Genomic DNA, 16872 nt, shown 5'->3' on the forward strand with positions numbered 1-16872 from the left:
TCAGCCGAAAACCATAGCTGACAAACTTTTCTTGTGCCTAGATAATAGAGGGTTGGCAAAAATGTCACCGCATGTACAGTTTCTCTGAGAACCAAGCACAATAACTAATTCAAGATGCTGTCTTAAATCATCACTAATAATTAGCCTTCCTTCTTAGGTAAAAGTAACGATTTTTAATTTTCCTGGATTTATTACAATTTTAATAAGACTTCACTTTTGGGAAATTGTGTAACTTGTTTAAATTTTTTTCTTATGGTTTATTTTTTGTTTGTTTAGCTCTTTATGTTATTAACCTTGTGATTTCCCTTTTTACAACTGCATGTTCCTAAGCACAAAATTCAAGTAACTTTTTATTATTTTAGCTAAATATATCTTGTCTGGCTTATTAGTTTTTGTTGTGATATCAGACAGCCTTTTAAACTTTAATATATTATTATAGTTATGGGAAAAAATAGAATGGTTGTACATTACTGAGAGGACTTGGTAATTTTTTTCCATGGGTGACAGGATCTGGACAGTTAAATTCAGGCTATTTCATTCCTTGCCTATCTTACTATAATCACTTATGTATGAAGTATTTATTGATTATCTAAACTGTGCTGGATATACAAAAGAAATAAGATTTCAGTCCTTAAGGGACCAAGTATAACAAAACCTGTAAATATTAAAAAGCACTATAGTGTAAAATTCTGTCTTCCCAGCTATTACCTTAATGTGGGTACTTTCTAAATAATATATTTGGGAATCTTTTCATTTACCCCCTATTCTTTTTCCTTTGAGTATTGCTCTGTGTTGTTTACTCAGCTTTGAAAGTTACTAAATCATATACTATGTTTTCATAGGATATACTTTACTGCTTATCCTTTATTCCCCTAAGATAATTACTGTTTATGCATGCATATATATGTACACATACACACATATATAGCCAATTTTTGTTTAATATTCTTTTGGTTCACATAGTTATGACTTTATAATATTTAATATGGTGTTCATTACTTTTTTATTTTAATTATATTTTTCCATTATCATAGAAATGCTTCATTCTTAATTCTTGCATTACCATCTCTTGAAGTAACTTTACAGTGTGTATTTGACCATTCCAAGTTGTTGGCATTAAAGATGCTTCTGTTATTTTACTGACAGTAATATTTTGTGATAAACATCATTATACAGATTGCTTTTTCATGTGTTTTTTCCTTAGACTTTACTTGAAAATATTGAATGCTCTTGCTAAAATACTGTAAATTCTTCAAGTTGCATTTTGGGAAGGGAGAGTGAATATTTTATCAGCTAATCTCGTTTCCTGCTACCATCAGTGACTGAATATCTTAATCTGATCTCAGAGTATAGTGGATTTTAATCGTGCTGAAAACAGTTTCTGTAGTGTAATATGATGATAAATTATGCTTTAAAAGCTTTCAGTGGTTCAAAGCACAACAGCCTGAGAACTAATGAAAATGCCTACAAGATGGAGAGTGGGTAGTATTTCTTTTACATTGCATCTCAGATCTAAATATTTTAACATTTAAATTTCAAAGCTGAAAATAAATGTACTGAATTGTTCTATTCATTTCCCATTTTCTCTTCATTAAACAACATAAGGTATAAATGTTAAAAGGTTTTAGCTAATTCTCACAGACAAGATGTAAAACAAGTGACTTAAATCCCACTTTTCTCTAAGACTCATTCTAAGGATGAGATCCCACTTCTTTGGGGATTCATCTTCTGTGTTCCTTGCCTTTCATAATTGTCAAGGAATGACTGAACTGAAGATTTTTGAAAAAATGTATGTGAGCATTGAAATAACAAATGTGCTTTCTCTGCTTGTGATTATTATTGATTATGTTATCCTCTTAATAATATTGATGTTGTATTCTTGGTTATAAATGTTTCAGTCTTATTTATTGGGTATGTTTATGTTCTGTAGTTTCATATACATTATATCATCTATCTTTAATCATGCATTATAGATAATGTCAATAGTTCATTAGCATTGATTATAAAAAATAACTCATTTTTTAATGTGTGCTAATTCAAATCACAATATTTTGGAGGTAGTTGAAATGAAAATAAATGTATTTTAATGTGCTGCTATTTATACTTGAATTAATTATGCCTGTTTATTTGTCTTTAGCAATAAATTATCCCAGCTATTTGAAATCTTAGAAATTCTTCATGTTTGTGTTAATATTGACATTATGTTTTCTTTTCTATCAAGAATATAACTTGTTACATACATGTACTTTTCATGCATGTTAAACCTATAAGACCAAAAACACTAAATATCAGTTCTCTTGGAATTTTATTATGTGTATATCTATCTCTGTGTAAATCAGTGGTTCTTAACCTCTGAGAAGGTTCACAGACTGCTTAAAAAAATCTGTTGAAAAATATGAACCATTCTCTGAAAAAAGTTGCAGAACCACATTTTCAAAATGTTATATCCTATTTTAGGTGGTTCATAGACCTCTCAGAGTCCTTCCATGGACCAGAGATTAAGAAGCCCTGTAATGTTAATGTCACCCTATATTAGTGTATGTTCATATTCCATTAATGAAAATCTGTGATTATTTCTGCTAGATATTTTTAAACCTGAGTTATCATAGGATGAGGTGTATTTTTGTCAGAAGATCACTTAGTAAGCATTTAATACAGATTTGTCTTTTAAGGCACAGTGGAAGTTAATTTATGAACATGCTGTGAATATTTTTCTAGCTTCATGTGCCAGTGTGCTTTTGTTTCTAATAATTTTTTCCCTAACTAGCACTGTTACTATAATTAACTAATATATAGTGTTGGAAATACTCTTTGGATGCTTGTACTATGCAAATCTTGAGTCTTGTTTTCTTTTCAGAATCGTATCAAAAAGTTAGAAGGAGAGACTTATCGATACCACTGTGCTATTTCTGGAAGCAAGAAGACAATTCTTATGGTTACAAATAGGTATTAACTTCAAGTGACATTTTTTCAAATGCAAACTACTTAGATGATGAGAATTTTGAAAACTTAAATGGCAGAGGATTTAGAGAACTGTACTTAAATTGTAAAATGTTCATTGTCTTTAAATCACAAAAATACAATCTAGATGGGTCCTTTGAGGTTATCCATTCCAACACTCTCATTTTGGAGATGTTGAAACTGAGACTCTGTATGGTTTAGGGGGTTATCCCAGTTACATAGCTACTGAGTGGAGTCTAGAATGGACCTCGTAGGTGTAGTAGTCATACTGTTGCATGTGAACTGTAAATCCAGCTATGGAGACTGAATTCATGAATCACTTTTTCTTACTAGGTTTTATTTTAGATGATTATCATACCTTTTTTAAGGGTGATATTATTTCTGTGTGTTTTTTCTAATTTTTTTCTAAGTGTCTTGGGATTGGTAGATAATTTTTCCAAATAAAAGAACTTAAACTACTAGAGTAATTTTCCTGAGATTTTTTCCTATATCACTTATTTCAAAATGACTATTATATGTTAATAGTTTTCAAAACCTTCTAAGTTATGTATTTCATAGGATTAAGAGTACTTACGGTAGCCAAAAATCTGTATTAGATTCTTTACTACTGTATCAAAATATATTTGGATGGGAAAAAGAAAAAGGAAAACTAAAATGACAGGATTCTGACTTAAGCCCATAAGCTTTTTCTTTTCTTTTTTAAAGATTTTATTTATTTACTTGACAGAGAGAGATCACAAGTAGGCAGAGAGGCAGGCAGAGAGAGAGGGGGAAGCAGGCTCCCTGCTGAGCAGAGAGCCTGATGCAGGGCTCGATCCCAGGACCCTGAGATCATGACCCAAGCCGAAGGCAGAGGCTTAACCCACTGAGCCACTCAGGCACCCCAAACCCATAAGCTTTTTTTTTTTTTTAATTTCATTTATTTATTTGACAGACAGAGATCACAAGTAGGCAGAGAGGCAGGCAGAAAGAGAGGAGGAAGCAGGCTCCCTGCTGAGTAGAGAGCCCGATTCGGGGCTCCATCCCAGGACCCTGGGATCATGACCTGAGCTGAAGGCAGAGGCTTTAACCCACTGAACCACCCAGGTGCCCCAAAGGCAATCATTTAAAGGATGAAAATAAAGTAACTATATATTGTGGTTTGTCTAGGACAGAGCTAGTTTGCATCTTTTGGTCCCAGTGAAATTATTAGTAGCTATCCCTCTCGTTCTTAAAACTGTCCTCATTTGATTCATGAATTATAATAACCTCTAAAAATAGCTTTTACCAGCAATCCCACCAGCCAGCTGTATATCTATTTTATAAAAACTATGTATTTCTGCAGCCCACTGCAGTATATGTATTTTGTGAAAACTGTGTGCACAAAAAAATATATTATGTATATTTAACCAGCCTAGGTTTTTCACCAAACAGTGTATTATGATCATCTTCCCAGGCTATTAGATATTCTTAGACAATATGGTTTTTAATGACTGTAATATTGTTTTTATGGATATACTCTAACTTATTCAAATGCTACCTTGCTATTTGATACTCAGTGTTTTCTTCTCAATACTGTATAATTATAAACACATCTGCAGCTGTCTTTTTTTCTCTAATTATTTCCTTAGGGTGAGTTCTTATCAGTGAAATTGCTGATTTAAAAACTGAAGATTTTTGAGAACCTTTTATATATTGCCAACTTGTTTTATCAGTACAGTTGCATTGATTTTTTTTTCCATACCACTAACAGTATAAGAGAATGCCCTTTATCCTGTGAATTTTGCTAAGACTAGTGCTATCATTTAAACCTTCTTGTTTTTGCTAAAATAATGGTCAGAAAATAGTTTTGTTTTAATTAGCATTTATTTAATTGCTAATGAGTATGAACATTTTAATACATTCATCATCAATGTATATTTTCTATTCCATGAATTGCTTTTTCAAATCCTTTGTTCATTTTTTATTATTGTTGGTCTTTTTCTTACTGAAATTAATATTAGCTCTTTTTACCCAATGTATTATTACTATTATGATTACTTTTTGAGTTTTCCAATATATAGGACTTTTAATTTTTCCATATTGAAATTCATCCAAAATTTGGTCTGAATTTTTTTCCTTAACAGTTTTTAGAAAGAAAAAATGAGTTCTCAGGACCCAAATTTATTAGGCTATATCCCCACTAGTTGATCCTAACTCCTGCTTAGTATTTTATTTTAGTAATCTTCATTAGGAAATTATTCTCTGAATAGACATTTTTTTTAACCATCTGTGTTAGTTTCTATGGGCTACTATAACAAAAATTCTATAGACAGGCAGCTTAAACACCAAATGTTTATTTCACACAGTTCTGGAGGCTGAGAAGTCCAAGGTCAGGATGACAGCAGATTCTGTGTCTGGTGAGGGCTCCCTTCTCAGTACATAGATGACCGTCTTCTTGCTGTGTCCTCACATGGCAAAGTGGTGAGGGAGTTTTCTCAGGCCTCTTTTATAAGGGTACTGTTCCCACTCATGAGGGCTCCATCCTCATGATCTAATCACCTCAAAGGCTCCATCTCTAATACCATCGCATTGGGGTTGGGATTTGGTGTATGATTTGGGGAGGATATAAACATTACAGCCATTGAACTGTCAGTGTCTGATAGAAGTAGGACACAGATACAAGTGGTATCTTCTGTCCCCTCCTTACCTAAAGGAAGACCTAAACATTATGAGTGACATCACAGTGTGCTTGGTGCTAAGATAAAGTGATATACAGAGACTCTGAAGACAGAGGAAAATCTCTTGGTTCAGTAAGGTGGGAAACAAGGTGCCCGGGGGATGGTGTTAGGGAGGAGGTCCTTGAGCTTACAGAATATGGAGTTTTCATACATGTAAATAGCAAACAGAGGGATAAAACAGTATAGCACTTAGAACAGTAAGATCATCTGGACAGTAGAGTGTTGATGAGGGAAGCACTGGGAGGTGAAGTAAGTCACAAGTGTCTGCTCATGACATCTGAAGGGTGTAGATTTTATCATTAATGTGATGGAAGATCACTAATTTATTTAAAAGTATGAACGTTTTATTGCTCATGATTGCAGCCCTCCACATATAAACACAGTTCACATGCTCTGGTAAGCATGAAACAGGAGGAAGAGAATAAAGGAAATTTAGGGTGGTAGGAGAACAATATTATTTTTGGCATGGCCAAGAGAAGAGAATTTAAAGATGGTGGTAATGGTGAATTTTCATTTGACAGAGTGATTTGTAATAGTTATCTGTAACTCTCAGCTCTTGGGATTCTCTTCTGGAACAGGAGGCAGAAGGAATGGAATCCCCTTCTAGAGACTATTTGGAATATGGCATGGGGTTAAAGGATGTCACAAGGATGAGAGGGCACTATTGGCAGTTGTAGGCTGGGACTAGGGATGCTGAACTTCCTACAGTACACAGCAGTCCAAGTCAGCCCTAAATTCCCATAGTTCCTCTGCTGAGAACTAAAGGTGCAGGGGTTTATTTCCATCCCCACCCTCCATCAGTCACCAAGTTCAATCAACTCTACCTTCTAAGCATCTAGAATCTAGCTTGCTCTCCCCCTTGTTACAGATGCTGCCTTAACTGAGGTTCTCACTGTTTCCTTGTTGGACTATCGTAGTAGCTTTCTACCTTGATTGTCTATCCCACTTCTTGTTTGGCCACTAGGGCAAATGATGGGAAAATAGGAAACTTGATTTTGAAATTCCCCATTGCTTATAGATTAAAGTCAAAATTTACTAAAATTGCAACAGCAACAACAACAACAGCAACAAACCACACAAAAAAAAACGTCAAGATCTAACGCTAGGCTAATTTTCTTACCTCTTTGTAGATCTAGTGTTCCAGCTACAGACCTCTACATTCATGAAACAAACCTTCCCTTTCTTACATTCCTCAATACGTCATTGCTCTGCTCCCTTTGTCTGGACTATCTTTGCCCTTTCCCACCTAGAGAACTCCTTTCTTTCAAGAGTCTGCTCTTAAACCACATACCTTACCCACATAATCAGTCCCTCCTTCTGGTGCTCCAGAAGAATTTTCCTGCATACTGTGCGTCTGTACTCATCCCACTGTGCTGTCGGATATATTTATGTTTTTATTTCCCTTCTAACCTAGGAGTGCCTCTCAAGCAGAAATCTTACCTTCTTTGTTTCTCCAGCACCCTGGATATTTGTAGAATTAACATGTCCTCTACTTTCCTAGTTATGCTTTCTGTAATAGAAATTTCAGAATCAGGTATGGTTATATCAAGTAATTAATCTGAATCACACACTGGGAAATCAATGCAGATGTCCTTTAAGGATTCTGTTATTTTTTTTCTTTTCTTTCGTCATCTTCTCCTTCCCCTCCTCCTCTCCTTTTTTTGCTATGGAGTAAAATGGGATATATCACTGTGTGATATAGTACATTACTGTTAAAGTGTTCAAACCTGATATTTATTAGTCGGCCTAAAGTGAATCTTTGCTGACATTTGAGGTTTGTGACATTTCCTGCACATCCTTTCTTGACTGGAAGGCAAAAATGACTGACAGTAAAGAGCAATTAATAAATTTTCCAAGTAAAACATTTTCAGGGGCTTCTGCCTTTATTGCTTCCCAGATGAGAGTACAGCCTGTTCCTTATGTGTTTCAAAGATGATTTCAGTTTTTCGGTCAGTGAAAAAAAATGACACTTTTCTGAATTTTGCAAGATTGGCAGAAGGGGAATTTTTGAAAGTGTGCTGTGTTAGTTGGTAGATGCCATATTTGCTTTCTGACAGTTAACTAGACTTTGTTTTTTTATTTTTAATGTGAAGCGTACTTTTTTTTTTTTTTTAGTGCCAGGTTATATTGTTTACTGAGTACTGCATATGACATCCAGCACAGTGAAATATTAGAATAATTAACTCTTTATGACTACCTGCATGTTTTTGTTTCCTTTTGTAAAATAGGCGAGTGTTGTGTATAAATGAAGTTGAAATCCTAGGCCATATGTCCATAGACTGGCAGTGTCCATTTGAAGATTTTGTATTTCCTCCCAGTGTCCATGGAAACATGCTAAAAATTTCATTCAAGGTAAGAAAACATGAATCACATGTTTAGAGCTAAGACTTTGTTAAATGAGTGGAAACCAGTGCTTTATGGCTTTCTTTTACAGTTAACTATATAGTGTTTGAAGGATCATCATTATGATGATTATTATATTACTATTATTAGAATATGGTGAAATGTAATGAAAGATGTGTAATCAATTTATTTCTGTACTTTATTTTTTTATAGCCCTTGATTGTGTCAAGTGTCCAGTGAAAAAATTAGGATGTTGCTGCTTCCTTTTAGGTAGAATAAAGCATTAGTAAATACAGTTTAGTTTGTTTTTTTTTAACTTCACATGAGTAACTATTTTGCTGTAATCCTAGATGCCTTTTTAGGCTTTTAGGAGATTATAAATATTATATCTAAAACAGTCATGTTTTATCACATTTGGTACTTAGAGGATACTAGTACAGTATAAATATATGATAATACTCTCATGTCTTTCCTTCCCATCATTTTCTAAAGAAGAACTTTTAATTGTATGCAAGTAATTACGAGGAATGGTAGCCCTACCCTTTGCTTAGTTCTCAGGCTCACTTTATTTTGAAATGGATTATTTTTTTCATATATGATATATTATAAATTTGTTTTCACCCCTTTAAAAAAACTACAAATTGTCATTCTGAGTATAGCCATTCTTGGAGTATGTATTTTCTCCTAAACAGTAATGATATTATCTCTGTTTACCAAAACTATCTAAAAAACATTTACCATAAAATTTAATTGTTAAAGATGCAGGTACTATTATCCTTTATATTTTCTTGTCATAGAAGTTTACAAAGAAGAGAAACCATGAAATAATACCATTTTGCATTTCAGCCATACCTCATTGTAAAATGTCAAAATTGAAAGACCCCCTTGATATATGAAACATAGTTTTCAAACCAGAGAAGACTCTGTCACTCTGCATATATATTCAGTTGTCACTTTTCTTTCACATCAGTGGTGAGAATTGACTCCATGTGTTTTACATTATATAAGAATTTTATCTATCAGCCAAGAAAATGAAGGAAGGGTTTTTTGATTTGTCAGATGTGGTGAGTTATCAAGTGGTTTTTCTGTAGGCTATTTATCATAACCTGTAGAAAGCCATTATTTTATATAGATAGATGTGTACTCATCCGATTTCATAAATTCTAACAGCTCCCACATGGAGCCACTGTCCTTGTACCAAAATGATTTAGTTCGTATCATACCTGAGTATGGATATTTAGTTAGTCTGTTGGTTATAAAATAGGATTGACATTTGAACATCCAATTAAAGGATATGATTTTTTTTTTCTTCCCCAGAATAATTTCTTTTCTCTCATTTCTTTTGAAACAGGAGCAAGGTCTCTTCCACAAAAAAGACAGTGCCAGTCATGGTTTTCGGAACATTTACTTGCGAGACACCACCACAGCAGAGGTAAACAATTTACTTTAAAGAATTATCCCTTTTGTTTTTTGAGCTGCAAGATTTTTTTAAAAAAATCTGTTATAACACTAACCATTACTTCTCCCAAAAACTTTTCCAGTTTTAACTCTGGATGGATATGTGAGCTTAAAATAATATATTGTGGGTTTATAGGTAGAAGGGTCTTATTTTGCATGACACATATAGACTGTGTATTCTTGTTCTTCTCTGTCAGGGCTGTGTGGAGATCTCCAACTCTTGCTTTTATGCCCTTCTCCTCCATATGAGCCTGTACTTGACTTTACCATTCATAGTAAATATTTTATTTTACAGAAAGTATGTAATGCCATTGATGATGCATGGTCAATGAGACACCAGCAAAAACTGATGAAGCAATCATCACTGAAACTTCTCAGGCCCCAAATACCATTTTAATCACAGATCCTAGGGGGCTGCTACTGGGAGAAATACCAACCATCGGTCTTATCTATAAATCACTCTTCTTTTCTTGCTAACAAGAATTTTTCAAGCAATCCTTTGGTTTTAGAACTTTTTTTCTAGGATCACTGGTATTGGATTTTCCATTTTTCCCCTTAGTGGGTCAGGCCCTCAAAGAAATATTACTTGAAACTCAGAGTGAAATTTGCATTAAGGTTGTGAAGCAAAGGGCAAGGGGCCTGTTTTTAATTAAAGTTTTTACCGAAGAACAAGAAAAGAGCTTAGAATGAGTAGTGTTCTTTAGGAGGTTTTGGACAAACCTTTGGACAGGTGTTGGATATTTTATTTAAAGGTAATTCATTCAATAATTGAACTGAGATCATATTTTTGGTAAATCCGATAATTGGCTGAAGAAAAACCACTAAAGGAAGAGATGACATGTCTTCTATTTTCTTTTCATGAAAACATTATTTTTTGGTAATAAAAACATGTTTAACTTTGCTGCTTATTTTTCTTCCTTGCATTAGAATATAAAATCATACAGAAAATCAAATCTGAAAATGTCTGTGGTCTGTGCTCTGTAATGTAGCCTTTGGAAAACTTCTGAAATTATTTACATGCTCTTTTGAGATGAACTTAAGTGGCATAACTATAACTTGCTGATATATGGAAATATTGCACTTTATGTTTTTTAAGACTCAGAAATATGAAAAGCTCAATATTTTTATATTTCTAGAAATTGTTTTTTTATAAGTTGAAAGATTTTTAAGCGAATCATATGCTAAGATGTTATCCTATTACATACCTAGAAATGTATTTTAAATACTTATTAGGAAGAATGAAAAATATCTAGTTATGTTATATATAAATAAAATTAGGCATATATAACAGCACTGTCCTTTGAGAGTCCTTTGAGAGAGCAAACTTATGAGAATCAGTTCAGTACAGTATTATCTTTGTCCTTTCCACATCTCACTTACGCTGATGAGAGATCACTGCCTATAAAGGCTTTTTAAAAAATGCTTAGAAGTATTTGATTTCCTTGAATGAATCTTTACATTCACTCCTGGATTTTAACATGACATTTATCTCAAATCACTGACTTAATGATGAAATGAAGATGTGGAAATACCTGGTTTGCTCTGATTTTGTTGATATGTGCTCAGGTTTCTTCTATCTTTATTGATGTTTTTTAAGACCAGCCTTAAAGCTTTTTAAATTTTTCCTAATTGGTAATTAATGTAGACTCTGAAAGAAGGATATAATAATTGATAATCTAAATATTTTATCTCTGATATAGTTATGGTGGGCTTTGCCTTTACAACATCATCTATTTTTTTTTTAAAGGAATGTGTCATATATGAAACTTCTAGCCTTAAACAGAAGTTCTGTATCAGTAGTTAATCACAACTTAATACAGGGAGCATGATAAACAGAATTTCATAACAAATGTGCTGGGTTTTTTGTGTCTTTAAAGCTGACTTAATCAGGAATTTGAGATATCAGATTATATGTTTCATAGGAATCAAAGCTATTGACAATGTCCTAAATATTTAAGAAACCATATTGTACTGATGGCATGTACAAAACATTGAACACAAAATTTTATAGAAGTATATAAATTCATCATCTCAGTTCACTTAAAAATAAACTTACAAATGTTTGTAACATTTAATTTGATTTACTCCCCTGGGACAAATAATTCATTGATAAAGTATAATGTCTTTTGTGTTTTTTAAAAATGCTTTGAGAATCAATTACTTGCATATGAACTACTGAGCGAAATAAAATATTTGGTGCGTTGTTTACAAGTGTGAAAACTTTGTGGGTTTGTATTAAATATTCAAATAACACTTACCTTCCCTTTCTATGTCTTTCCCTTTTCCTCTCCCAATCCTGTAATAGTGGGAAGTTAAATTGATGGTTATGGAGAGCTTAAAAATTGCTAGAAAGGCTTTCGTGGAGTCCCTTTACCACTTTGGAGATCTCTGGGGTCACCAGTGCAAGGGGACATCTTTGACAAGGACCCTGCTCCCACGCTTTGAAATCCTTGGCTGCTTTGCACTGGGGTTATGCCTTCCATGGTTTCTCTCCATCACTGATGGTGTATCGCAAGGATATGAGGACAGGCCCATTCCTGGAGACAGGAAGTCTTCTGATAGCCAACTGGCTTGAAGATTCTTCAGTGGCCTTGTAGAACCTTTCTTAGACTGCATGGTAGTGGGGGAGGCTTCCACCACGTCTGTTTCTCTCCCCTCTGCTCCCCCCAGTCCCTTTACTAGGAGATCAGACTACGAATCTGAAGGCTCTTACAGTACCAGATTGGCAATAGGAAGAACAGGTGCCTGCTGTGGACTGTAGAAAAGCAGGGGCATTAAAATAAGAGAGAACAAAATATTGGAAGATGCACTGACTAAAGTTTCATACAAAAAATCTGATCTAGGATGGATTTACTTACATGTGTTTCATGATTTTGGATTCTGTTTGAGGGAGGACACTATCTTTTTGGGTTTTTGTTTTTTGGGTTTTTTGTTTGTTCGGTTTGGGGTTTTTTTGTGCTTTAAGTTCTCTAAGTGTATTGATCTGGTGTTACCTCTATCTGTATTCTAAGTGTTCCACATGCATTTCTAAGGTACACAGCCAGGACTAAAGATTAACGTTCTGGTCTTAGAATAATTAAAGAATAATTCTACGAATGTCTGTGCCAGTTAAAATGTAGGGCTGCAGTTACTACCAGAGCTACAAGAACCATCTTTTTACTTTGAGGCACAAGTCCTTTTGGTTGAGAATTACTGCCAGATTGTCCACGAATACTGATGGATGTGTGTTCACGGCGTGTATGTGTTGGTTCTGAAAGGAAAGGGAAACTCGCCAGAACAGTAGGGGAGCACATTTCTCTTGGTAATTGTGCCTATAGTTGAAGAATTTAGGCTTATTCTTGAATTTATGTTTGAAAGTATCTTGAGTTACAAGGCTATATCATTCAAATATCCAACATAGTGGGTCTCTTTGATCTGAAAAAGCCTTTAGAAAGGCCTTTTATAGCAGACCCACCATCCCTTACCAAAATTCAAAAAGCTCTGAAAACTAAAAAGTTTTCATAAAATTGAAGTAAACACTTTTGACAGAAAAATCTGAACTGATATTTGGCTAATTTTGGCATTTATTATATTTGGTATAAATGAGTTGGGCTGTAGCAAAATTAATATATTCAGTTACAGGGTACTGCTCCAGACTTCTTTGGAGGGTAGAAGCTCTGTGATGTATGAAGCGTATTGCCTTTCTAAAATTTAAAAAACTCTGTATTCAAAACCACATCTAGTCAAAGGGTTTCAAATAAGAGATTGTAGATTTGTATACCCTCAAAATGGTCAGTTTCTTTTTTTTTTTTTTTAAAGATTTTATTTATTATTTATTTGACAGGCAGAGATGACAAGTAGGCAGAGAGAGAGGAGGAAGCAGGCTCCCTCTCAGCAAAGAGCCCCATGTGGGGCTTGATCCCAGGACCCTGGGATCATGACCTGAGCTGAAGACAGAGGCTCTAACCCACTGAGCCACCCAGGTGCCCCAAAATGGTCAGTTTCTTAAAGCTGCTTCCCAATTTTTAGAAAAGAACCTAAATTACAGGAGGAGCAACTGAATTTTCTTCTACTTCAGGCCATGCCAGAGTTCCATTTTACAGTTATACAGGAAAATTGTTCTAGTAAAATATTCAGAGTAATTGATGTTGACATACAGGAGACTGAAATGTTACCATAGGGTGATGTGTCATAAAGATTTATGAAAACTCTGGAGAAAAGTACAAATTAGAACCAAGTCATGATTTCTATCCCCTTGTATATTAATTAAGTAAATATCTTGTGGATGAAAAATTTTTAGAATTGACTTCTAGTGGGAAAATACTTCGAATGGTAATGAAATAAGCTAACAGGATCCTCTGTGTTGATAGTATTCACTAGGATAATAATGAACACTTCACAAAGAGAATTCAGCTCTTCAGTATTTTTTTTTTTTAACTTGGAAGAAGAACCAAATGGCTTCCCCAGAGATTGACTCTATTGCTTAAAGTTTCCCAGGGGTAGTTTAAATTCCATTATAAACATTTTCATTGGGGCACCTGGGTGGCTCAGTGGGTTAAGCCGCTGCCTTCGGCTCAGGTCATGATCTCAGGATCCTGGGATCGAGTCCCACATCGGGCTCTCTGCTCAGCAGGGAGCCTGCTTCCCTCTCTCTCTCTCTCTGCCTGCCTCTCAGTCTACTTGTGATTTCTCTCTGTCAAATAAATAAATAAAATCTTTAAAAAAATTTTTTTTCATTAAAAATAGATTTTAGATCTTGGTCTTTGGGTTTGTTTTTGTAGAAAATATTTACCTTGGGTGCCTGGATGGCTCAGTCCAGTTAAGTGTCTACCTTCAGTTCTTGTTGGGCTCCCTGCTCATGAAGGAGTATGCTTCTTCCTCTCCTTCTGCCCCTCTTCCACCACCGCCCCCCCATTGGTGTGCTATCTCTCTCGCCCCCTTTCTTTTTATAATAAATGAAATCTCTTTAAAAAAGCATTTACCAGGGCACCTGGGTGACTCAGTTGGTTGAGCAACTGCCTTTGGCTCAGGTCAAGATCTTGGGGTCCTGGGATCGAGCCCCACATCGGGCTCTCTGCTCAGTGGGGAGCCTGCTTCCCTCTGTCTCTCTGCCTGCCTCTCAGCCTACTTGTGCTCTCTCCCTCTCTGTCAAATAAACAAATAAAATCTTTTAAAAAATAAATAGAAAAGCGTTTACCTTGTAATTCCATTCCCCCCCCCCAAACCACTTTCCTCCTTTGTCATCATTTAAGTTTGTACATCTTCTTTCCTTTTTTTATACATCATTTTGTTTTTTTTTACTTGTACATCTCTATTATTAAATTCTCTTCATTAAGTAGATTTTATACTGGCATTTAATGGACTATAACCCAGGGGCCAAAAAATCTGTTCTTGTAAATAAAGTTTTATTGGACCACCACAACACCTATTCATCTGTCCTGGTTATGGCAGTTCCCACTCTACAGTGGCAGAGTTGGCTCATTGTGACAGAAGCTATATGGTGGACAAAATCTAAAATAGTTACTATCTGAACCTTTACAGAACAAGTCCATTAATCTTGATATTATACTATATGATGACTCTTACAGATGAAACAGAAATAAGACACTAGATGATTTACCCAAGATCTTATGGTGAGATAGGAGGAGCTAAGGTTAGGATCGAACACTTACAAACCTCCCTTTTTTATCTCCACTTCTTCCTAGAAACAAGGATACTTTTGTCAATTTTGAATGAACATGGGCTAATGTTAGCTTCTTGGATTTCTTTTAGAACCTCACACCTTTATCCCAAAATTATTTATGTATTTTTCCTCATCTGTGTATTAGGTCTAACAGTGACACAAGCATTTCCCATAGTAATATTCGAAATCTAAACTGGCCCTTTGTCTAAATTTTTTTTTTTCTAGAGAATTCTTATGTGTGGTGTAATATTATTGTGACAATTTACTAGCAAAGATTGCTTTAGGGGTGTAAAAATTAGGAAATAAAACCTGGTTATAGGATGTAAAATTTTCCTCTTTTCTAACATGCAGCCAGAACAATGAATCAAATGCAGGATGTTTGGCTATATTCAAACCGTTAGAGAGTTTTGTTGATATCAGAAGCAGAGAAAAATGCCCAAGATACATACTTTACCACAACTATATAGGGGCTTACCAAGGAAGAAATGATATTTTTAAGCACAGTACATGTATGTTGGAGTAATAATGTGACAAATGAGCAGGTGTTTGAAGATTACAATTTGAATGGAAGATAGCTTCATCAGAGGATTCTGCTGCAAATCAGTTCAGCAAGCACATATTGATGATTTAAATTAAGAAGCCGCACTTGAATAGGGCCCACTTCCCTTCCCTATGGAGTGCTGTTAAAGATTCTTAACCTACTGTGACACTTCTGATCAAATCTTCCCTATTTCACTCATTTCAGGTTGATTCACACTTTCAAAAATAGTTTAAGAAAAAGGGTGTGTGTGGTATGAATAGAGGATTGACAGAATTCTTGTTTTTTTTTTTTTTTAAATAAAGATTTCCTAGACTCCGCAGTCATTTGAATGTCAGTGACTGTGTTCCGTCAGTTGTAGATTTTTTTTTTTTTTCTTTAAGCTAAGATAAGAGAGTCAGGCTTCTGAGAGATGCTGAAATAGTTGTAAGGTCTTGTGACATTTTAATACAAGTGGAATTATTGACCACAAATACATTGCAAGAAACAGTTGCTTGCCCATGTTAAAGATTCCCATGGTTAAAGTTTAGAGATCTAGAAAATGCTTCTTTTGAGTTGACCCTAAATGAATAGAGTGGAAATCTTGCATGACTATTATTACAATCCAGATGGAGAATGGATACTATTGAAAACACTGTTTTGTAAGGGCTATAAAGACTGATTACCCATGACTTACACTAGCAAATAAGAATATATTGCCCATTCTACCTGAAATTAATGACTCAATCAATGTTGAATTATAATTCAGCTCTTTTAGAAGTACCAATAGTGCCTATTTTTTTTTTTAAAGATTTTATTTATTTATTTGACAGAGCGAGATCACAAGTAGGCAGAGAGGCAGGCAGAGAGAGAGGAAGGGAAGCAGGCTCCCTGCTGAGCAGAGAGCCCGATGCGGGACTCGATCCCAGGACCCTGAGATCATGACCTGAGCCGAAGGCAGCGGCTTAACCCACTGAGCCACCCAGGCGCCCCAATAGTGCCTATTTTTATGATTAAGTTTAATATCACTTATTTTGGGGGAGAAAAATTCACTCAGAGGCCTTTGTTTTAGTTGTACTTAAATTCATAGAATTGTAATAGTCTCTGGTTGGAAGGGCCTTATATTCAGCATGAATCTGTTTTTCTGTGGCTTCCGCCTATTGGTCAGTCCCAAATACTTGGGGCCATCAGAGTAAGAATGACTCTTTTTCTATATATGGAAGCCTATATAT

At 34.8% G+C, this 16872-nt stretch overlaps 1 protein-coding gene across 2 annotated transcripts in view; it reads left to right on the forward strand.

The window, feature by feature from the left end:
* VPS13C (vacuolar protein sorting 13 homolog C) overlaps nt 1-11669 on the forward strand; it is a 187592-nt gene extending 175923 nt beyond the window's left edge. For both annotated transcript variants that reach the window (XM_082737309.1, XM_082737310.1), the window contains 4 exons: nt 2858-2946; nt 7889-8012; nt 9355-9435; nt 9757-11669. In XM_082737309.1, coding sequence (XP_082593435.1) covers nt 2858-2946; nt 7889-8012; nt 9355-9435; nt 9757-9858 — 396 coding nt within the window. In that variant the 3' untranslated portion in view covers nt 9859-11669. The remainder of the gene's footprint in view (nt 1-2857; nt 2947-7888; nt 8013-9354; nt 9436-9756) is intronic.
* Nucleotides 11670-16872: the final 5203 nt, after the last annotated feature.

Source organism: Mustela nivalis, assembly GCF_964662115.1.
Source record: "Mustela nivalis genome assembly, chromosome: 6".
In the NCBI taxonomy this organism is placed as follows: Eukaryota; Metazoa; Chordata; class Mammalia; order Carnivora; family Mustelidae; genus Mustela; species Mustela nivalis.